Genomic DNA, 22933 nt, shown 5'->3' with positions numbered 1-22933 from the left:
AGGCATAGATGAAAAACCCTGAGACCAAGAAAACTGCGGACTGGAACCCTTGAGCAGGACGGTGGGGGTCTTTGGGTCATGCCTGACACGCTCCAGGAAGAGAGCACATTGCAGTGGGGTTGAGGGAAAGTGGGAAGCCAGTGTAGAGTGTGAGTTTATGGGCCGTCTAGACTCTCCAGTCCATCAGAAGGAATCCAGCTTGGGGGACGTGGAGTCAGAGAGAATGGGAAAGACCTGCGCCCGGATTTACAGGGAGGGAAGAAGCCAGGAGACTTGGGAGATTAAGATCTGGAAGTGAGCAGGTGGGAATCAGGGAAGGGCACAGTGGAAGGACTTGAGGAGAGCTGCAGACGGACATCTGCATTGGAGGGACGTGGAATGATGTCACTTCTAATGTCATTGGTTTTCTTGCTCTCCCTAAGACAAAAGTGGGAATAGGATTGCTTGTAATCACTAGAAATGTGGTGAGACACGTGGGACTTACACACATTACTAAGGGCTCACTGGACTGTAACGGTTGGAGTCCATGTCAGTTATTTTTCTGTTATTGGTAAGTCCATGTCAGTTATTGGTATCTCCAATCAGTGCACATGCTAGAAGCAGAAGCATTTTCGTGTAGGGTCAGGGGCATCTTATTTTATTAAATATGAAATATATTTGGAAGAATTTCTTCAGCAAACACCCATATTTCCATCATCTGAATTCCACAATTAAGTTTTTCCCTTGCTTTACTGCCTGCCTGTCGAGGCGGTGGTTTGAAGTGTGAGTTTTCAATGATAGAATTTCAAATATACAAAAATAAAGGACGTGAAGTCGCTTCACAGATTCACCATGCACTTCCACAGTCATTAACGATGGCTAATACTGTTTCCGGATACCCACCTACCACAGCTTCCTCCTTTCTCATATCCTCCACTGGGCTATTTAAAGGCGCGTGGAGGTGAAGTCTTGTTGAATGGATTTGTTAGAAACATAGGAATGCAATTTGGTCATGGGCCCTGGAGCAAGAATTGTTTTATGATCAAATCCCAGGTTGGCAGAGAGGGAGGAGAGACCAAGCAGGAAAGGAGACACTAGAAGACAGTCAAGTCAGGGGCCCTGAGACAGGAAGGTCAGAGAATAGCAACAGTGTGAGCTTGAGGGCCCGGGACTGGGAGGCTGTGGTGGATGGTGGCTGCAGGATGTAAGTTACAGAAGTGAATCCTTTCCCAGTGCAGAAGAAAGACAGGGTGTGAAGAGAAGGGCTGGGTGGGAGATGTGGGAGATGGCAAAGTTTATTGGAAATGGAAAGAACGCAGCTGAAGAGACACTATCGCTGAGCCAGCCAGAGGAAGAACCAGTGAGCCATGCTTTCTAGGCACAACTTGTGTGAGCCCGATTAAATTACTGACAGGCCCCTCAGTGTTCGCAACTGAAACGGGAGGTAGTCATAGTGACCCCCGGGGCTTAGAAATTTGAAAGATATTTCGTTTAAACGTGCAAAGCATGTTCAGGCAAAAGCACTCAGAAATGTGAGGTTTGTCCTCAGAGTTTCTTATAGATACTAAAGTCAGTCAGACAGGATTTCTATTGCAGACGCTATAGGAATAAGATGACAGGAAGGGAGGGGACCAGGGAAGCTTGTGTTTGTGTGTTGACAGAGGATTAGGGTAAAATCTATTTTAACACCAACGATATGGAAAGCCTTTATTATCCAAGGGCAAAATTCGGGTTTTAAATTGTTTGATTTGCCAAACCTTTGAGGTCCCCTTTACATCTCCATGGGGATTTGTTAAAGTGCTTTGGGATCCAGAGTTTGAAGACATCCGATATAAGATGTATGCATCTGGATGGTCTGTGCTTGCATTTGAAAAGCAAGCTTTGTAGTAGTGATAAAGGCTCCCACTTCTGGTCTAGGTGCAGTCATTGTTCTATTTTAAAAATAAGTCATTTCCAAAGTACACGAATTATGCTCCTGTTTTGAGGAATCTTCTTTTTAAAGAAAGAGGAAACGGCCCTGCAGCGTACTATTTAAAAGCCCAGGATATTCCTCTGTAAATATATGTTTCCAAATTTAATTAAACTGAGGGGTGCCTTGCCAAATGCATCTTTTTGTTGTTGCTGTTTCTTAAGGAACATTCAAAAGCCATCAAAGCATTAGGCAGAGTTATTTGTTTAAACCACAGCGTCGAATGCCACAAGGCTAGTTGGTTTTGTGGTTTTAAGAGAGGACATGCATTTGACTCTTTATATAGTGAGGAAGGAAGCATTTATTGTGGTCACTATTATATTTTGATTTTATGTGTTGTCTCTTGGTCAAAAGATAGCCCAGGGAGGTATACAATAATCCTACGTTGTGACAGGGTAACTGGGTAAGTCACTTGCCTGAGGACACCAGAGCATGAATTTGTGTGTGTGTGTGTGTGTGTGTGTGTGTGTCTCTGTGTGTCTGTGTGTGTCTCTGTCTCTGCATGTGTCTGTCTCTGTCTCTGTGTGAATCTGTGTCTCTGTGTGTCTGTGTGTGTCTCTGTCTCTGCATGTGTCTGTCTCTGTCTCTGTGTGAATCTGTGTCTCTGTGTGTCTGTGTGTGTCTCTGTCTCTGCATGTGTCTGTCTCTGTCTCTGTGTGAATCTGTGTCTCTGTGTGTTTGTGTCATTGTGTCTCTGTCTCTGCGTGTGTCTGTCTCTGTCTCTGTGTGAATCTGTGTCTCTGTGTGTTTGTGTCATTGTGTCTCTGTCTCTGTGTGTGTGTATCTGTGTCTCTGTTTCTGTCTCTCTCTGTATGTGTCTGTGTCTCTGTCTCTGTGTGTATGTGTGTGTGTGTCTGTGTCTCTGTCTCTGTAGGTGTATGTGTGTCTGTGTCTGTGTGTGTGTATGTGTATATGTGCCTGTGTGTGTCCATGTCTCTGTCTCTGTATGTGTGTGTGTCTGTGTTTGTGTGTGTGTGTCTGTGTCTCTGTGTGTGTGTCTATGTGTGTATCTGTGTCTCTGTTTTTCTCTCTATCTCTCTCTGTGTCTCTGTGTGTGTCTGTGTATCTGTGTGTGTGTGTCTGTGTGTCTGTGTCTCTGTGTGTGTGTGTGTCTGTGTGTGTGTGTGTCTGTGTGTGTGGCTGTGTCTATGTGTATGTGTGTGTGTGTCTGTGTCTATGTGTATGTGTGTGTGCGTCTGTGTCTGTGTCTCTGCCCTTGTGTGTGTGTGTCTATGTGTGTATCTGTGTCTCTGTTTCTCTCTCTCTCTCTCTCTCTCTCTCTCTCTCTCTCTCTCTCTCTGTGTGTGTGTCTGTGTGTGTGTGTGTGTCTGTGTGACTGTGTTTGCACACAAAATACTCTGGAATGGGAATAATGGAGCTTCATTTTAGGTTTGCCTACTGTTGGGACTGGGTTTCTTCATGTGCTTATACAATGGAGGATGTGGTAGGTGTAGACCTTGAATGCCTGTGCCGAGCATGTCTAGTGCAGATGGGAACGCCCAGTCAAGAGCTAAGGTCACCAGGTTCTGACCCTCACAGTACTCACCTGATCTGCCCCTTACCCTAATCCAGTGACCCTTTAGATTAGTTCCTTATTGTGGGGTGACCCCAACCATAAAGTTATCTTCATTGCTACTTCATAACTGTAACTTTGCTACTGTTATGAATCATAACATAAATATCTGATATGAAGGATATTCAACCCCTATGAAAGGGTCTTTTGACCACCCCCAGTAATAACCTGCAGGTTGAGAACCTCTGTTCTGGCCTGGAGCTTCACGTGAGACACACAGCAGACTCTCAGGAAGCGTTGCCTGGTTCACTGTGGAGCTTCGGGTCTGTGCTGTGCTGTCAGCTGCTGTCACAGGCAAACTTGGGCAGCGTTTGAGCAGTCTGCCCAGATTATCTGTCTTGAGCCAGCACCGGTAGAGCCTCACAGAGAATGGACAAAACTATACTGCAATTTTCCAGACTTCTGAACTACACTTTAATGCATTGAAATATAATTTCAGGTAAAACACGGCTACTCTAAGAGAGTCTGGTGCACGCTTGTTGGAAAGTGCTTGTATTATTTTCGGAGTCAGGAGGATAAGGTATGTACCCTTCTTAGCATCCCGAGGAGGAAAAGAATTTTGCTTGTGTTAGCTTGAAAAGCCTTTCTTTTTTACTTTTCTGTTGCTAGGGAAAACTAGAATTTTTGGTAACTAAGTGTCATTCCTTGGCCTTTATTTTAAATTTTATTGTAGTAGCCTGCACCTAATGCACCTTCTAAGAACTGGAAGAACAAATCCTTGATTTACTGCTAACGTTCACTTAGACGCTCTTCCCAGGGTTCTGACCAATTGGGAAAGCTACAAGATGTGAGCAGCTTGGGGCCGGGGAGTGGGGGGATTCACGCTCTTGGGTCTCGATGCCTGGGGGTCTCTTACCGGTCCGTCCACTTGCACATGATATCCTGTCTACTCATTTTTAAACTAATATCCCCCTCACTCCCAGGAACTGGAGTACTCTTCACTTTGAAAGTAGAAAGATAGGCCCTCCACCAAAGGTGAAATGGTCGCCCGTCGATGAGGACACTCAGTCACCTTGGAATTTAGCCAATATCCACGAGCCTTAAGCTTGTGCAAGAGGATCGTGTCAGCAGCCTGAGGCTGCTTCCTTAATGACCCTAGACTCCATCCAGTGACCGTGTGGGTCAGTTACTTCCCTTTTCTCTGGCTGTCCTCTCAGGTCTACCAGCTGGATTTAACATTCGGGCCATTGCTCTCGTGTGGCGGGTGGCATGGGAGTTAGCAGTCGCAGCCGTTAGAAGGGCTCTGTCCAGAGGAACTGGGAAGAGCTTGTATGACAGCGCTGCCTGCAGCTTTAGGTCTCGGCCCAGAGCACAGCAGCGTTCAGCATTCCCTGCTCAGCCGATGCTCAGAAAAATGGGCAGTGAAGTTCTGATACAGAATTAGGGGCACAGTTTTAGAAAGGTTCAGTAAGTGAGTTCATTTTGAACATAAATTAGGGTGTTAGAGGTCAGGCACTGGATACTCTTCAAGAGAGAACCAGTTTTGGTTCAGTTCCCAACACCCACATTGAGACAGATGCTCACAAACCTGGAACTCCAGTTCCAGGGAATCTGACAACCTCTTCTGGCCTCTTCTGGAGCTACAGACATGTGGCATACACAAAGAGAGACAAACACATGCATATAAAATAAAAACGACTTTTAAAAAGTCAAATACGGGGTTGGGGATTTAGCTCAGTGGTAGAGCGCTTGCCTGGGAAGCGCAAGGCCCTGGGTTCGGTCCCCAGCTCCGGGAAAAAAAGAACCAAAAAAAAAAAAAAGTCAAATACATTTCATGTATGTTTGATTAAGTAATCCTTATTATTAACCAGCCACCAGGGAGACAGAGCACAAAATAATCTTTATTTATTAAGGTGTCTTTGGTGTGCTATGTTCTCCAGCTTTTACTCAGAGTGAGACAAGACACACTGGAGGATTTTAAGCAGGGCCTCCATAGTCTCACCCTCTTTAACAGGAACCATGAGCCTTCTATTTAGGAACAGACCGGAGAGAACAGGGAAGAGTCTAATCAGGAGACAGCTGTGGTTGGTGGAGGTGATGGCTACCACATATTCTGGAGGTCTTGTTGACGGAATTTATGTCAGCAAAGCATGATGTCAACACTTTTGGCCCAAACTTTTGGAAAGATGAAGTCATTGAGGGCAGTGGGGACAGCTGGGAGGAGCAGGTGGCTAAGGTAGACGTGCGGAAAGGAGCTTGAGTGGCTGCTCGACATCAGAGTCCAGATCATGAGTCTGGAGTTAGGCATCTGGGAGCAGCTAGCGTAGGCTGGGACTTAAGCCACGAGCTTGGATGAGATCACCCACCGTGCGTGTAGGTGGTCAGGACAGGGAGTCCAAGCACAGAGTCTTGGAATGCACCGTGGAAATGGATGAGAGCACATGTCTTTGTGGTTCGGATGGGCTTTTTCAAAGAATCGTAGCCAGTACTCAAGAAGCTGATGCAGGGGGATGACTGCAGTACCTATATATAGTAAGGCATTAAAAAGGCAATCCCTGCAAACATTTGCAAATATTTGAGAAGCTATATATCTGGAGAATGCTCTGCAATGCCCTTAGCTAGCGTAAAAGTCTAAATACACATCTACTAAATGACTAACAGGGAGGACATGTTTATGTTGGTAAAAGAAGAAACTTTAAGAAAGTAAACTGTAGGACAGTTTGCTTGCCTTTCGATTGCCATGGAAAGAACCACCGCCTTTCCCAGGAATGTGTGACACACTTTGATAAATGCCTGAGAACACTGGACACTAACGGGGGTTTGAGCTGGCCAGTCTGTGAGGAAGACAGTCCACTGAGTATTTTGGCTAAAATATACCTATATCCTGAACTAGGAATTCGTCACTTGAGTGCATTCTTCTTGTTGTTGACCCTGATGTTAAATGTCCAGTGTTCACTTGGTGGTTTTATAGCAGTTAGGGTTTTGCTGATGTTACGTTGTAACAACATGAACACTTAGCGTTCAGCATGCCTTTTAAAGGGGAAGAGGCAAGGGCCACGGTAACTTCTACAGGAGAGACAGACTTCGCCTTCACTATCATCACTGGCCTCTGCTTCAGTTCCCTCTAGGTCAGATCAAACTCTGGGAGGCTAAGGTGGAGGAGGTGGACAGGTCATGTGACTCGGATGAGGACTATGAGACCAGTGGGCGCTGTCTGTTGTCCACTCACTACACCATCATTGTCCACCCCAAGGACCAGGGCCCTACTTACCTGCTCATCGGATCTAAGCACGAAAAGGTATTTCACTTCTTTGTGGTTCGTCTAAAGTGACCCATACGTTATACTTCGGGTCTCAGGATAATTTTATGGAAATAAGAACAGATTTTTTGGGGAGAAAAAGAAAGCCTTTTAGTTTGTGTTTTCTGCGAGTTTTACCCCTGGAAATAAGCCTCATCTAAACACGCCAGACTTCAATCTGTTGGCAAAAGTTGTGTCAAGATCAAAACTAATGGTGAACTGTGGGGACAGAAGCTCCTGTGTAGAGGTGTGAGCCTCACAGGCTAGGCACGTCTGTGAGTGTAAGGCCTCCGACAGCTTTTGTTTTTGTTTTTTTGTTTGTCTTTTTTTTGTTTGTTTGTTTTTCAGTAAATCTTTGGTTTAGAGACAACAAAAAGTGAAAAGTTATATTTGCTCTATGTGTACAACCACGTGTGATACAGGAAGAATCACAAATTCATGGGAAATGAATTGTGTGTTTATTATATGCACTATTATGTTTATTGTATTTTGATGAAATTAGCTATTAAGGAAACCGTAATTTTTCATTTTTACATAGTTGTCAAAAATTAATTTCTGGATGAATTTAAAGGGCTAAAAGAATTTAACGAATTTTTCTTTTAAAAGCTTTTTTAAAATATCTTTTTTAAGAAGTGCTTTTTTTAAAAAAAGACACAATGTAAGGAAATACAGTGGCAGCGGTGGAGAAAGTTTTAAAAATCTCAAACCCAGGGCTCGGCAGCAAGACTCTTGCACAGGACCCAGTTTGGGTTCTCAGCATCCACACAGAAGCTCACAACCCTCACAGCCATCTGTAATTCCAATTTCAGGGGCTCCAACGCCATCTTCTGGGCTCCACGGACATGAGGCACACAAGGGGTGCACTTACATACATGCAAGTAAAATGCTCATGCACATAAAATAAACAAACATTTATTAAAATCCTTTATATCAAATAAGATTATAAATGCAATTAGGTTACATTATAAAAACTCAAAATACTCCATGTGTGGCTACTGTGTCTTGAACATACAAACAATCATGTCTTAGCGTTAGTGGTTGTGTTTGAACTTGTGTATCAGGCAAAGTCCTCTGTAGATGCCTTTATCTTTACATTTACTCTTGTAGGAGATGGTTTTATTTCCACTTACAGAGAGAAAGACAGAAACACTTGCCTGCTGAGATTTGGACCCATTTCTCTGACTCCAAAATCCAGGCTCCCAAACATATGCATTTATTGTTTCCTGTTTGGTTAAAAAAATTATATTTCCAATTGAAAAATGAGAAAAAGCTCACTTAAAGACTTACTAAGGCAGCTAATCATGAATAAATAGAATTTTGATTTTTGTAATCAAAGAGATGGAAAGTGTGAAAAATGACAGATTTTCAAATCACCAAAGATTTAAAGACTTTGGTGAGACCCCCTGGAGTGGGGAAAGCAGACACTCAGTGCTGGAGGGAGCACCTGGGAAGTTCCTGCAGCACCCACTAGACACCTTTCTGCCAGTCCCTAGAGAGTTCCTCATCGCGACCGGATTTACTTTCCAAGACTCTTCACTAGGGAGGCCACTGGTGCAGCTTGGTGACAGACTGCTCGCCACACATGTGCAAGGACTGGATTTGATCCCAGAAGTTTCTTCAAAAGCAATATTATACAAAGAAAATTATCATAAATTAATCGGCTATATTATTTTAAAATCTTTATTTCAGAAATATTTTTAAAAGATAGAAAAAAATATAACAAATGCCCCCCTTAACTAACAGGAATTAGGTGGGACAATATCTTTTATCTGAAAAGTTAATAATGCTAAGTATTAATAAATGCAGAAATCATAAGTCTGTTTCAGTATAGTATCAACTATTATAAACATTTAGTCTACATGCCAGGCGGTGGTGGCACACGCCTTTAATCCCAGCACTTGGTATGTAAAGGCAGGCAGATCTCTAAGTTTGAGGTCAGCCAGGCCTACAGAGTGAATTCCAGGGCAGCCAGGATCAAACAGAGAAACCCTGTCTCGAAAAACCAAAGTAAAAAATAAATCAGTCTATACATGTATTTCTACAGAGGATAAACAGAAGTTGAAAAATTAGGTATTACTTTATTCATTAATTTTATTTTTACTTCTTCAGTATTTTGTATATCCTACTTTGGTAGTGAGATTTTAAATTAGCTAGACTTTGTTGTATTTCTTAGAATACAAGAATTTTACAACCTAAAATAACTTTAATTAGCTCTATTTATTCTAGACTCTTAAATTGTATTACACTCCTTAATTTTATCGTGCTTTTCTAAGAAGCCTGTATAGAACAGTGAAAACTGAGTATGCCTTAAAAGAGTGAGCCCTCCTTGGAAGCTGGGAGCATGCCTTTTGTGCACACATGTGTGTCATGCCCCCACACACACATTCACACACACACACACACACACACACACACACATACACACACACACACACACTCTAAAATGTACAAATTAAAATTTGAAGAAAGTGGTTTCTTTTCTGTTTGTTGTTGTTGGTTGGGTTTTTTTTGTTTGTTTGTTTCGTTCTGTTTACTGTTTTTGCAGTTGTTCCTTCTGGTGAAATGAACAGGACATCTTGGCTAACATTTCTGTTAACATGTTCTCTTTTGAAGGAGGCGTGGCTTTATCACCTCACTGTTGCGGCTGGAAGCAACAATGTAAATGTTGGATCCGAATTTGAACAACTGGTTTGCAAACTGCTAAATATAGAAGGAGAGCCCTGTAAGTTCATAAGCCCATAGGCTTTGGAGTTTGTGAAGCTGATCCCAAACCTAATGGGGGCTTCACATTATGGGTTACTCTTTCCCTGTGGCCTGGCCACCTCGTCCCTGGCTTTGCTTGGAATGGGCCAGAGCTCTCAGGCTCCGGGAGCATTCCCAACCTTCATGCTCTGCTCTGTCATGCCCTCTGCCTCTGCTTGCATTGCTCCCCTTGTCTGGGGTGCCCCACCCTGGCACCCCTCTCTAACATGATGAAATCCTGGTTAGCCTTAGATCCCTCAGCTAGCCCATTCAGTGACTCTCAGAAGGTGCTTCATCGGTGTTGAAATTAAGGCCAGCTCGTCTCTCCATTTAACCCTTTTATAGCATTTGTAGCATTGTGCTGGCATTAATTTTACAGCTATGGTGTATTACATTATTACTACTGTGATCAACTTCTTGACAAGCAGCTAAGTGCTTCATTAGGTAGGAAGGTAAGGGAGGAAGTTACTTTGGGCCTGCACCTTGAGGGCACACAGCCTTGAGGTGCGGAAGGCACTGTGACAGGATGATGAGGTGACTACTGATCATATAGATTTCTCCTTTTTATTCACTCTAGACCCCCGCCTGTGGAGTAGTGAGGCCCAGTGTTCAGAGTGGGTCTCCCTTCTCTGTTAAGCCATCTGGAAATGCCTCACAGATTTCTGAATCGTCCCATTAGGGTTGAAGATTAGCTGTCCTGTAAGGTGTCCGTTGAGATGCTAGATTCTGTCCCTTGATTTGCGTACAGAGACCACATTCCATCCATGCTGACGAGTATTTAGGCAGTGATAGTTCGGGGTGGAGTTCGGGGCCCGCGCACCACATACTCTTCCACCGAGCTGCACACCCAGCCGCAGTGCTGGGATTTAAGAAGTTTTGGTTTCAGGAGTGACTCCATGTTCCTGTCTTCGTATCTCCTCCTGCTTGGCTTCTCTCTGGATCCTTTCCGAGATCCTTGTTGTTAAAGTTACTTTTCTAGCCGGCTCATCACCTACTGGCATGTGCAAGCAACATGATGCCATGTAGAATTGTGAAAGTCCAGTCAGTCAGGATGCACTCTTCTGCATTCTCTCTGCCAGAAGAGAAACATGGGGACCACAGGGGCCATGGGTGACAGAGAACAGCATTGCTTGGGGGGTTGGTTTTGGTTTTTTTATTTTGTTTATTTTTTTTCTGACACTTGGGAGAAAGTGAGCCAGGCCCGAATGAACTGAAGGATCATGAACCTGAATGTATGAATCCTCCTGCTCTGCTCATGTGTGTGCCCTGCTCATGTGTGCTCTGCTCATGTGTGCGCTCTGCTCATGTGTGCTCTGCTCATGTGTGCCCTCTGCTCATGTGTGCTCTGCTCATGTGTGTGCCCTGCTCATGTGTGTGCTCTGCTCATGTGTGCCCTCTGCTCATGTGTGCTCTGCTCATGTGTGTGCCCTGCTCATGTGTGTGCTCTGCTCATGTGTGCACTCTGCTCATGTGTGTGCTCTGCTCATGTGCTCTTCTGTGTTCAGCCTCCCAGATATGGAGACACCCCATGCTGTGTCACAGCAAAGAAGGAATCCTGTGCCCTCTGACCTCACTGCCTTCGGAAGCCCTGCAGACAGAGGCCATTAAGCTGTTTAAGGTAAAATTGTTACTTGTTGGCAAATTGTGTAATCATTTGTTATAATGTTTGATTCTAAGAAAATTCAGGCTGTGATGTGATGGTGGTGGTGGTGGTGGTGATGATGGTGGTGGTAGTGATGATGGTGGTGGTGGTGATGATGGTGGTGGTGGTGGTGATGGTGGTGGTGGTGGTGATGATGGTGGTGGTGGTGGTGATGGTGGTGGCGGTGGTGATGATGGTGACTGACAGTGAGAGAAGTGGACATCTTCCTCTGAGCTGTGTCCCCCAGCCTCGCTGGCTTTTGGAGAACATGTAGGATGAAGCTCCATCAGGAGGCTACTGTACTGTGGTAAAGGAAAGCATGGGCATTTTAAGGAGGGCAATGTTAAGTATTTAACAGGCCCAAGTAGAGCTTTAGCATGAAAATGTGAGGGTTAAAATGAATGGCCGACCTTTGAGGTAGATGTGTTTCAAAGCTGTTCTTAAAGAACACAGTGTAATTGTTGTGTCTTCCAGACCAAGTGATGCCTTCACCATTATAAAGTGACCCTCTTTGTCTTTTGGCAAAATCCTTCTGCTCTGAGCTCTGCTCGGTCTGCTATTATAGTAGCCACTCTGGATTTCTTTTGATTGGAGTTATCATAATACATCTTTTTTCATTGTTTTGGACAAAAAAACCTACCACTTAAAAAAAATTAGAAAGGCTGTGACTTGTGCAAAGTAAGCCCAGTCTTTTCTCAGTCCGCTGTATCCTCTTCCATTCAGACCTGCCAGCTCTTTATCAACGCTGTGGTGGACTCCCCCGCCATCGACTACCATATCTCTCTGGCTCAGAGCGCTCTGCAGGTCTGCCTGACACATCCCGAGCTGCAGAGTGAAATTTGCTGTCAGCTTATTAAGCAGACCAGGCGAAGACAGCAGCAGAATCAGGCCGGACCACTGCAGGTGTGTATTGATGCGTGTGCATGCAGTGTGTATTGATGCGTGTGCATGCGGTGTGTATTGATGCATGTGCATGCGGTGTGTATTGATGCGTGTGCATGCAATGTCAAATAATTCCTTCTGACCATAAGAATGATGTGCATTCAGTACTGACATCTGCAAATACCGTCAGTAGGAACAGAAGATAACTACTGATATTACGATGTATATCCTTTGGGTTCACTTGTCTTATCATATGCTTCTATAGAAGTGTATATAGAGGGCTGGAGAGATGGCTCAGTGGTTAAGAGCACTGACTGCTCTTCCAGAGGTCCTGAGTTCAATTCCCAGCAACCACATGGTGGCTCACAACCATCTGTAATGGGATCTGATGCCCTCTTCTGGTGTGTCTGAAGACAGCTACAGTGTACACAGTATATATAAATATAAGAAATAAATCTTTAAAAATAAATTTTTAAAAAATGAAAACACTTTTTTAAAAAAAAAAGTGTATATACATCATAAACTCCCTTGGGAGCATACTGTGCACATTACCTTCTAAAATCACAGAATATAATCACTTCTCCATGTCATTAAACATGCTTCAGAAAGTAAAAAGGTTTTAGTGGTCACGTTAGGGTTATAGAGGTGGTTTGGAGTATAGACTGCTTTTCCAGAGGACCAGAGTTCAGTTCCCAGCACTCGCTGAGGGCAGGTCACAAGCACCTCCAGTGGCTTTGGGAGCTGAAGGGCAGAATCTGATGCCAGGAGCATTCTCGCCCTGCTCCCTCAGCAGTGAACAAGTGGCCCACCCTCCTGAGCAGTGGAGGAGCCGCAGCCTGCCCTGTCCAGCAGGCACACGTGTCTTGTGCTGCTTCCACGGTCAGTCCCTTGCAAGGTCCCTCTTGGATCCCTTTCTTCCTTTCTACTTTAAATCATCCCAAACTATATCCTCTCAGGAAATCTTTTTTGGGCCCCCAGCCATTGCCTGAATGTCATAAAAGATTAATTCGTGATGTTATCTTTCCTTATAATTTTCTGTGGGTTTATATAAGTTCTTCCTACTAATTTAGATTTCTCAGGGATAAGACCCATATTTCTCTCCTTTTCAATGTATGATTCCTAAAAATACTGATGTTATACTTGTTTAATGAGGAAAAATACATAGAAAGGAGCACAGAAAAGTGAGGAAAGGGGCAAAAAAAAATCACACATGACCCTGTTACCCAAATCAATCTGTCAGTATTTTATACTTTGCTCTTATATATGTATGTATAATAAGATGTATGTATAATAAGAGATGTGGGTAGAGTGTATGGCTTTTATTTTTAGCTTTTTGCTATTTTGTAATCCATTTTTCTCAAAGTTATGTCAAATGGATACGTAAAACCTACAAGAGCAATAGAGAGTGAGGTCCCCAGTCTTTGTGTGTGACGTCAGAGAGAGCTGCTGAACCTATTAGTAAGCTTCCGTGCTGCAGCTGTAGACAGGAGGCACGACTGGGTGCGTCATGGGCACCGTTAACTGCCATGCCTTTAATGTAAATGCTCTGAAGAGAGTGTGTGTATGTGGCTGGGGCACACTGTGAGGACGAGGAGAGCTGTTCACAGCTCATCCCCTCCCACCCTCTGCCAGGCACACGGCTCCGATGTGTCCGTGTAGCTGGCACGGTCTCTAACGAACGATCCTTCTCCTCACGCAGGGCTGGCAGCTCTTGGCGCTCTGCGTTGGACTCTTCCTTCCCCACCACCCTTTCCTGTGGCTCCTCCAGGTCCATCTGCAGAGGAGTGCGGATTCCAGGTGTGCAGAACACGGCCCAGCGGAACTAGTTCTCTGGCCTTGAAAGTCTATGAAAAGCAGAAGTATTTAATAACCTGCCAGGCATAGCCTCCAAAGAATGCGCCAAGCAAATACTGGGACAGGAAGCCTTTTGCTATCATTTTTTGCAGAGCCTGGGAAACGTCCCCTTTGTTATGCTAAATGTCTTATGCGTGACTGCTAGGATAGCTTGAAGATGTGACAAAGAACATTCTTAAGAGAAGAGATTGTGTACGTTGCAAGTGTAGATGTCTCGCATCCCTGGGTAAAGCAGCTGGTTGCTTTCTGAGTCTCCCCTTTTCACCAGTTTATCCCAATTGGATTGTGTGTGTGTGTGTGTGTGTGTGTGTGTGTGTAAGTCTTCCCTCTTGGTCTTCTTTTGTTTTGAAATTGTATTCAAATTGCTTCTGTTTTTGTTTTGTTCGTGTTGGTATTATTGTGTTATTCTCTTAAAAAGATATTCAAGGGCTGGAGAGATGGCTCAGCGGTTAAGAGCACTGACTGCTCTTCCAGAGGTCCTGAGTTCAATTCCCAGCAACCACATGGTGGCTCACAACCATCTGTAATGAGATCTGATGCCCTCTTCTTGTGCGTCTGCAGACAGCTACAGTGTATTCATATAAATAATAAATAAATAAATCTTTTTAGAAAAAAAAGACATTCAAGTTCCATTATCAGCATGATCTTTTTAGCCCAGGGGCCAAGGCAGTTGGCTAAGGCTTTCCCAGGTTAATCTTGTCATCTCAGAGAGACTTATGGAGGTGACTTTGTTTGCTCAGCCGGTGGTGCTGGGGATCAAACCCAGGGCCATGTTGAATGCTGTGTGAGCGCTCTACCAACTGAAGTTCACCCCAGCCCGAGAGGTTCCGGTTAGTGTGAGAACAGACCTGGTGAACAGCACAAGCAAACACAGACAAGGAGGATACCCCTTAGTCCATAATACATTCTAGAGAAGCTGTGACCAAGGTCATGGACTATTGTGACTGAGCTGAGCTGCTGAGCTGCTGGCTAATGGTGGCACCATTGAGTCTGTCCCTTAAGAGCACTTGAGTGTAAGTGTATTTAGAAATGCCATTTCCTAGGAACAAAATAAAACTCGTGTTTAATTTTATGCTGAATATAAATAAGGGCAGATAAAACCTTGATCCCACTTTTCCACTCATGTCCTTGAATGTCTTTGCTCCGTGTACCGTTAATAGGGTGTGAGTTCTTGCATGAAGGCATTTTTCTTAACTTGTTCATCAGTGAAACAATCTTCATGCTCTTCAAAAGAGATTGCTCGAACAGCAGCAGGTGGGACTTAGAGGGAGAGTGCTTGCCTGCTGTGCCTGAGGCCTGGGGTCAATGTGGAGAACTCTGCCCTGCAGTTTTGCTATGACATATTATTCTTTATGCATTATCTTTCACTTTGTTAGCACAGTGACTATATGTTACCGTATAATTACTGGTGATTTAAAATTCAGCGTGTGAGTACAGCAGTGCAGAAAGATTGAGGAAAAACCTTCATGAGGATGTCAGAGTCTATTGCAAAAATTAAAAGAAACTGGAGGGGCTGGGGATTTAGCTCAGTGGTAGAGCGCTTACCTAGGAAGCGCAAGGCCCTGGGTTCGGTCCCCAGCTCCAAAAAAAAAAAAAAAAAGAAACTGGACTCCAGTAACCAGATATTACTATGAAAGCTGTATACATTAGAGCGTCTTAATTAGATCTATTCTTAGATTTTTATCCTAAGTTTTGTCTTACAGAACAGAATTTGGGAAATATGCCATTTACTGCCAGCGGTGTGTGGAAAGAACACTGCAAAACGGAGACCGAGAGGCCAGACCTTCCAGGATGGAGATCCTCTCCACCCTTCTTCGAAACCCCTACCATCATTCTCGGCCCTTCAGCATTCCCGTGCACTTCATGAACGGGATCTACCAGGTGAGTGCACCTTCAAAGAGACCCGGTCTCTGAAACAGAGAATGGCTCGAGAAACAAATCCGTGTGATCCAAACCCGAGACTGCTTTGGTGAAGTTTCCCCCATCTGTGGGCCTGCAGCTTAGTGAACTGGTCACTGACAAGGCATAGGCAAGTTTCTCCTCTTAGGGTCTTCAGATCTCAGGAATTACCTGGTAGTACTTCCGAGGCTCTCCCAGTCCTCTGGTCCAGATGTTCATTTGTTACGTTACATGTTACAAAGTTAGCAATTACTCGGCCTACCCATAAACCTTCATCCTGAGTTCAATCCCTAGACCACACAGTTACAAGTTGTTCTCTTACGGCCACACAACTTGTCATGTCACATGCCAGATACACACACACACACACACACACACACACACACATCAAATAAAAAATTAAATGGTTTTATATATAAAGAATAAACATTAAATACACAAAGGTGCTCACTGATTTAAATGAATGTACTTTCCGTCATCTACTTACTGACTGAATATTGTACTGTATTTCTTAGCTTACTTCCGATGGGAAAGCTTGACTAATGTCCCTACACTGTATTTGGAGCTGTCAAATTTAGCTTTGAATTTCTCTCTGTCTGTTGGCTGAAGCTGAAATTTCTGAACTCTTAGAGCAAGCTGACTACTTAAGTCGCCTTCTTTCTTTTCTCCAGCAGAGCGCTGGACGAAAAGTTAAAAGCGCCCACAGAGCACACTACCATTGGTCACGCATCGCGCGGGCCCTGCTTCCCCCAAGCCCGCTCAGTGGGTATGGTTTTCATTAAGAGTCTCGCTCCCTTTGGCTAGGTAGTTGGGTTCGACGCGTCCACCACGGTGGAAGAATTTTTGAACACTTTGAACCAGGACACAGGAATGAGGAAGCCAGCACAGTCCGGGTTCGCACTGTTCACAGATGACCCTTCTGGCAGAGACCTGGAACACTGTCTTCAGGGGAATATCAAGGTGAGACTTAGTCCTGCAAGGGAGCCACACTGAGCAGACAGCAAAAGACTCACTAGTCTGTGCACGTTTAGTGCAGGAATTTTCCAGAAATGTAAGAAACCTGATCAGCATATTTTTAAAAAATTGCCAAGCTTTGGCAAAGCTGTAGAATTCTTTTCTTTTCTTTTTTTTTCCTTTTTTGGGAGGTTGGGCATAGAATTCTTAAGATGCCACCTGTGCATAAAACTCTGCATTAACAGAAGAAAAGGAGCTATAATGGTTATGATACTCTGAGTATTAGAATGGTGAGTCAGCAAGATGGCTCGTGGGTGAAGTTGTTTGTGTCCAAACCTGGCAAACCCTGAGGTGGATCCCTGGAACTCACATGGTAGAAGGAGAGAACTGGCTCCCACAAGATGCCCTTTGACCTCCGTGCATGTATATAGGTACAAATACAAAAAGATGAAGATGCGGGAGGCCCCTCCCTCTTCATCACTATTTCACAGTGGATTTCAGTATCCTGAGGGCTAAGTGGGATCCTGGGGGTGGGGGGGGAGACACGGACAGGCAGGACAGGACAGGACAGGACAGGACAGGACAGGACAGGGGGTGTTGGGCATGACACCGATAAGGCTTCTGCTTAAAGGGATCTTCAGTTTGCTTAGAAAAGAACAGATTTATATTATGATAATCTTACCACAAATTGACGGTGGCAAGTGCTTTAAGAGGTTTGTGACCCTTTGCTTAGAGGGGGATTTCAGCGTTGGGCCTATGGGAAGATCTGAACTGCAGTCGGGTAGGAAAAGAACCAATGAAAATAAATAGATGCTTTAAACATCCTTTTTAGCTCCTGGTATAAAACAAAACCCACAAGGTTTTCATGAAGTGATGACACCAGGTAGAAATATGGAATTACTCAACCAAGGGACCTCAGAGACATTGGCCCTTATTTCCCAACTGAGGAGACAGAGGGAGAAAGGTCTTCCCTGCTCTGAGCAGCCAGCCCCAAGTGGCAAGCACTCTTATCTCAGACTTCTTTGGGGTACCTTGTTGTTCCAATCTTGATAAATTCACAAGGTGGAAAAATTGCTTCTTCAGAGACCAAATCATGAAAAAAAAAAATCCCTGGAATCTCTTTGTTTCCAGCCCCATGCAGTACTGCCTTAAGATTCCTTTCTGGGTAAAAATGCTTGGCCACAGTCCAAAGTTAATGTGTGTCCAACTCTAAAGCAGACCAAAGAAACAATGTATAATTAAGTCCTAAACTCAGAGCTCTTCGAAGCTAAAACTAAAAACAGTGGAGCGAGTGTGGTTGGTTTGTACTAACGGGAAGTTTTCGACCCCACAGATGTGCTAGTCTTTTCAAAGTGTTGCTTTTTAAAATTCCTGTGGATCTCAGATTTCTATTTCCTTTCTAGATCTGCGATATCATTTCTAAATGGGAGCAGGCATCCAAAGAACTGCAGCCCGGGAAGTGTGAGGGCAGCAGGACTGTCCGTCTGACTTACAAAAACAGGTGTGCAATGTAGGATTTGAGCGCCAGAGCTGAGCGTGAGGCTGTGGCCCGACCACAGGCCCTCGGGCTGGTCTCCTCCTCACTGGCCTTGAAGGCATAATATTCACATGTGTGCTTTTCTATAAGGAATAGCTGTTCTGGGAGAAACTACCACATGAGATTTTGTTTCTAATTCTTGTTCTTTCCTAGTCTCTCTCTCTTCTCTGGGTTCTCTTTCCTCCACCCTCTCCCATTCACCCCTTTACGTGTAAGCTGGTCGCTTAGATAAATGCTCAAGGTAAAATGGTGTAAAGTGGTGTTAGGAACAGACATGGAGCCAGTCTCTGACCTTTTGGGATTTCCTAGTTAGTAAGGATGACAGTGGCTAAGCATGGGTTCCCTCTAGTAAATCGATCACTGTGCATTGAGTAGAAAAAGCGGAGGACACAGAGTCACACCTAGGCTGGAGCCATCTGCAGTGTTGATGCTAAGGGGCTGACAGTGGAAACTCTAAAAACTGTATCCAGAGGGGTGGTTAGCGTCCACGGAGGGAGGCTCATGGTCTGTGTCAAGAAAGCACGAGCCCTCTCAGCAGATGAAATTATAACACACTTTGGCATGTGGTCAGAAACCCCATTTTCTTTCTTTTTCCAATACTTTTCCTTAACCTTTTCTTGGCAGAAGATGGCACTGAACTGTCCGCCTTACATTAAAATGGACCTCCAAAAAAGATGTTTTTCTATTTTTTTAATCTCATAGCTCATAAATTAATCTATAAAACATCAGGCCAAGAACCTGGTGGAATTACTGGCATAATGTTGAATTCTTTCAGAATTGCTTTTGGAAGATCTTCAGAGACTCGACATTGGAATGTAAAAAGTGGAGGCTTTATATAATATAGAAAGAACATAACAACCTTTCATCTGGTTCAGTATTTCTTTTTCTGATAATTTACCCTACAGAAAAAGCCACAAAAAATGGACAGAATATTCCAGTGTGACCCAGAGTCTTCTTTCCATAATTTTAGAATAGCGAAAAATAATGAGGGCTTGAATATTCATCAATGAGAGAATGGTTGGATTAAGGTGATGAATTCATATTTTAGACTGCACCACGCATACTCACCCTCCAAGGGCTCACTTGAGCAGACTTCTGTGACATGGCCAGTGCTGGCTGGCGTCTGTCAGAGCCTCTTCACGCAGCAGCTTGTGAGCAGCGATGTTTGCTCATCTCATCTCTCACAGGGTCTAGCTCAGTCGCCCAGGGATGACACCACACAGAGGGCTGCGCCCTCCTACAGCAATTAGCAATGAAGAAAAATGCCTGGCCATGCTCAGACCAGGTTTTCTCTTTGAGGTGTTTGACAACCAAGATTAGCCATCGCAATTGATATCCATAGTCTTAGGGCACCCATTCCTAGAGTTCAGCAGTATCCTTTGAATAAACGCATGAACGGCTTTTGTTGAGATCAAGCTGATGCCTGCCCTGAGTTACTCCATATTGTGTAAGATACTTTCCCAGGATGTCCCTTGTCCATTTTGCAAGTAGCTATTGACTCTAGTTTGAGGGTGTAAGATGTTTGCACCCTTGAGTGGATCCTCAGACCTCATGCACCCAGCACCACCCGCACAGCACAGGCTGATAAATGACTGCTTCCTGGGAATACGGAGGGTGCCCCTGGGAGTTTACTGAGGTGAATTGAGACTTTTGGGTATATTAAAATCCTATCACGATGGTTCTACTGATGCTTCTCTGGATGGCAGCCTTCATATATGGCTGTTTAGGGACTGGCAAAAGCAGCAGGCTAGGTGACCGCTAAAGCCTCCTGAAGTCTGCATTTTAGCAGCATCCTGGATAATCCATATACCCCTTAAGCCTGAGAAGGACCCATCTGAAGGTCCACATTTTGCCTTCTCCCCATCTGTTGATCTCTTTGTGGCTATGTCGAAATTCATTTTGACTTTGTTAGAACAAAATGGGAAGACCACCATGTCTAAGACAGTTCCTAATAATTAATACCTTAGGATTGATTAGCACATTCTAATTCTAGTTATAAGGACCACAGCTGGGACAAAAATGAAATTTAGGTGAAATGGACAAAGGCGTTTGAAATACCTACAGATAAGAATAATGCCTTTAAAGCCTCATCACTAGAAAAGACCAAGACCAAGGTGGTAGCATGAGGAAGCCACATTGTTTAAACAACAGACAACTCCAATCAAGAGGATTGGTGCTTACACAGTCCGCAGAGCCCGGAGAGCCATGGCTATGAGAAAGAACACTGCTTCTGAACATGGCCACGCTTGGGCAGGTTTATAAATAGCTTAGACAATGAGCCCTAATTTCCAGTGACACAATCGAGAGGGAACTAGCTGTGATCTGTCCTGCCGCCAGGGATCTAATTCTTCCCCTGCCAACTTGCTTTGTAATGACTAAAATACTGATTTTTCCTTCGTCATGGAATCTTAAGTTTATATTTAGCAAGTTATGGAATTTTAATTATTTGGACTCAGGGGTCAAAAGTCTAATTAACTGCCTTTGAACATGCTCTCAGACACGACCACTTGGAAACTAGCATTTGAATTCTAACTTGCATGAAAAGACTCTTACTTAATTTGCTTTCTTGCTGCGTGCTTGCAAAAGTCAAGGTGTGGTGTTTTTTACAAAGCAAATTGGCAAGGGTCCTTCCTGCAGGGAATACTCTTCTTTTTCCTCCTTGAAATCAAAGCTTATTTTTGGTAACTGTCGGTTGCTGTTTTCTGGAAGATAGTCCGACATTCCCTGTTCCACAGTGAGCTAACCTTAGAGCACGCGCGTCCAGTGGCTCCTAAGGTGAAGGGGTCTTGAGAGACCATCTAGCTTGCCCTGTTTCACATTTTAAAGATCCTCGAATCAAGGATTTTTCTTACTGCTGGGATCTCAATGTGTAACCCAGGCTGGCCCTGACTCAACGTGCGCATGTCTACTGAGTGCAGGGATTGCAGGTGTGACACCCCCATGGCTGGCCTTCTTGCTTCGACATGCAGGCTCCTCTTGCTCACCTTTGCAATGCTTTCCTTGTTCTCCAGAGCTTTGCTTGGCTGTTGGGGCCCAGGCTGTTTCTCATAGGAGTCTGAGCCTGCCCTTCCTACATGCTGCATTCTTGGACTGCTCATGTCTAACCTTCCTAAATGCTGTGTTCCCGGACTGCGCATGTCTGCCCTCCTACGTGCTGCGTTCTCTGACTGCGCATGTCTGCCCTTCCTACATGCTGCGTTCCGGGATTGTGCTTTCCTGGGATGGGTTTCCCTGCTTTGCTAAAGCATTTCACTTTTCTTTCCCCGCTGGACACTTGCGAGCATGCTGGAAACTGTAGAAAATGCACCTGTCCCTTTCTCCCTGTGAACGTAACGCATTCCCGTTGTATTAAACTCCTGGTGATCACACTTTCCTTGTGGGCCATGGGAACAAATTGTGGCGTTTCCTACTTCAACTGAGGAAATGAGCCCAGTGTAAAGGCTTTGATTTTCCATCTCTTGGTGTCACACCACTGTCCTGGTGACGTTTTGCACTTATTGCCTCTGTCTGTTGCCTGGCTACATCCTTCTGTCTGCTTAACTACCCTATGTGTTTTGTGGATGGAAAGGGGGCCATGGATGATTTCTAGAAACAGCTATGATTGTCAGCCCGGCTTGGCAGGAAGATGATCAGAACTGGGTAGGATGACCCTAGCAGAGAATGCCCACCATGTTTCTCCAGATTGCAACCCTTCGCCCTCTCCTTCCCTGTTGTCCAGAGAAAGTTGCCATAACTAAGGGATATAACCTCTCCTGGACACACACACACACACACACACACACACACACACTTAACAACTACTCTGCCAAGTGTCTCTTTCCCACCATTGTATTGTCACAGCAGCGTCAGGCTTCTTAGGGTGTTGCTTAACTGCCCCATCACCTGGGCACTTTGAGCGTCCTAATAGTTGTGGCTTATTCAGAAACCAGAACCCCACAGCACAGCCAGCATCACACCAGGCAAACAAAAGCCAAGTCCTAAGCCAGGCATGGTGGAGCGTACTTGTCTTAGCTACTTAGAAGGGTGAGATGGGAATGTCACTTGAGGCCACTCAAGATCAGATTCAGCAACAGAGTCCCCAACCCCCATCTCAAAACAAACAAAAGACTATGTCCTGCTTCCACAAGGACATGGTCTCTTTCTAAAGATGCTCATATGCATGTGACCAAACAAAAAACAAAACCAAAAACTCAAAACAGACCTGAATATACAATATTATCTTTTAGATATAAGCCTCCCTTGATGTTTGATGTTAATTAGAGTTGATGTTTTAATTAAAATCCTCATGTCCTATTTAGCATGTCCAAGATGTAAAAAACGATTGTGTGTTGAAAGCTGGGTTTATTCAATTCGCTGGAATGAAGCATTTGTTGCATCCTGCTTCCCTTATAGGGATAAATTTGATGTCCTTTGGCGTCCTATGCCCTTTGTAGGACTGGCTTAATTACTGTTCTGTGCTGAAAGACACCATGACCAAGGCAGCTCTTATAAAAAGAAAACATTTAATTAGGAGCTGGTTTATAGTTTCAGAGGCTTAGTTCATTGTCAAGATGGCAGGGGGCATGGCTACAGGTGTTGTGTCAGGGAAGTAATTGAAAGCAACATCTTTATCCTCCAGAAGCAGTGAGGAGGGAGAAGGGGGAACAAACCCAGGCACCTCGGCT

At 44.4% G+C, this 22933-nt stretch overlaps 1 protein-coding gene across 21 annotated transcripts in view; it reads left to right on the top strand.

Moving 5' to 3' along the window:
- Window positions 1-22933, top strand: part of Plekhh2 (pleckstrin homology, MyTH4 and FERM domain containing H2) — a 110301-nt gene that overhangs the window by 66633 nt on the left and 20735 nt on the right. For 18 of the 21 annotated variants that reach the window (XM_063261831.1, XM_063261832.1, XM_063261838.1 and 15 more), the window contains 9 exon segments: window positions 3961-4041; window positions 6580-6759; window positions 9373-9481; window positions 11007-11119; window positions 11867-12046; window positions 13725-13822; window positions 15583-15760; window positions 16583-16738; window positions 18136-18233. In XM_063261831.1, coding sequence (XP_063117901.1) covers window positions 3961-4041; window positions 6580-6759; window positions 9373-9481; window positions 11007-11119; window positions 11867-12046; window positions 13725-13822; window positions 15583-15760; window positions 16583-16738; window positions 18136-18233 — 1193 coding nt within the window. 21 annotated transcript variants of the gene reach the window in all.

This window comes from Rattus norvegicus, chromosome 6, assembly GCF_036323735.1.
Source record: "Rattus norvegicus strain BN/NHsdMcwi chromosome 6, GRCr8, whole genome shotgun sequence".
Classification (NCBI taxonomy): Eukaryota; Metazoa; Chordata; class Mammalia; order Rodentia; family Muridae; genus Rattus; species Rattus norvegicus.
Note: the sequence above shows the minus strand (reverse complement) of the source record. Positions and strands in the feature narration are given on the sequence as shown.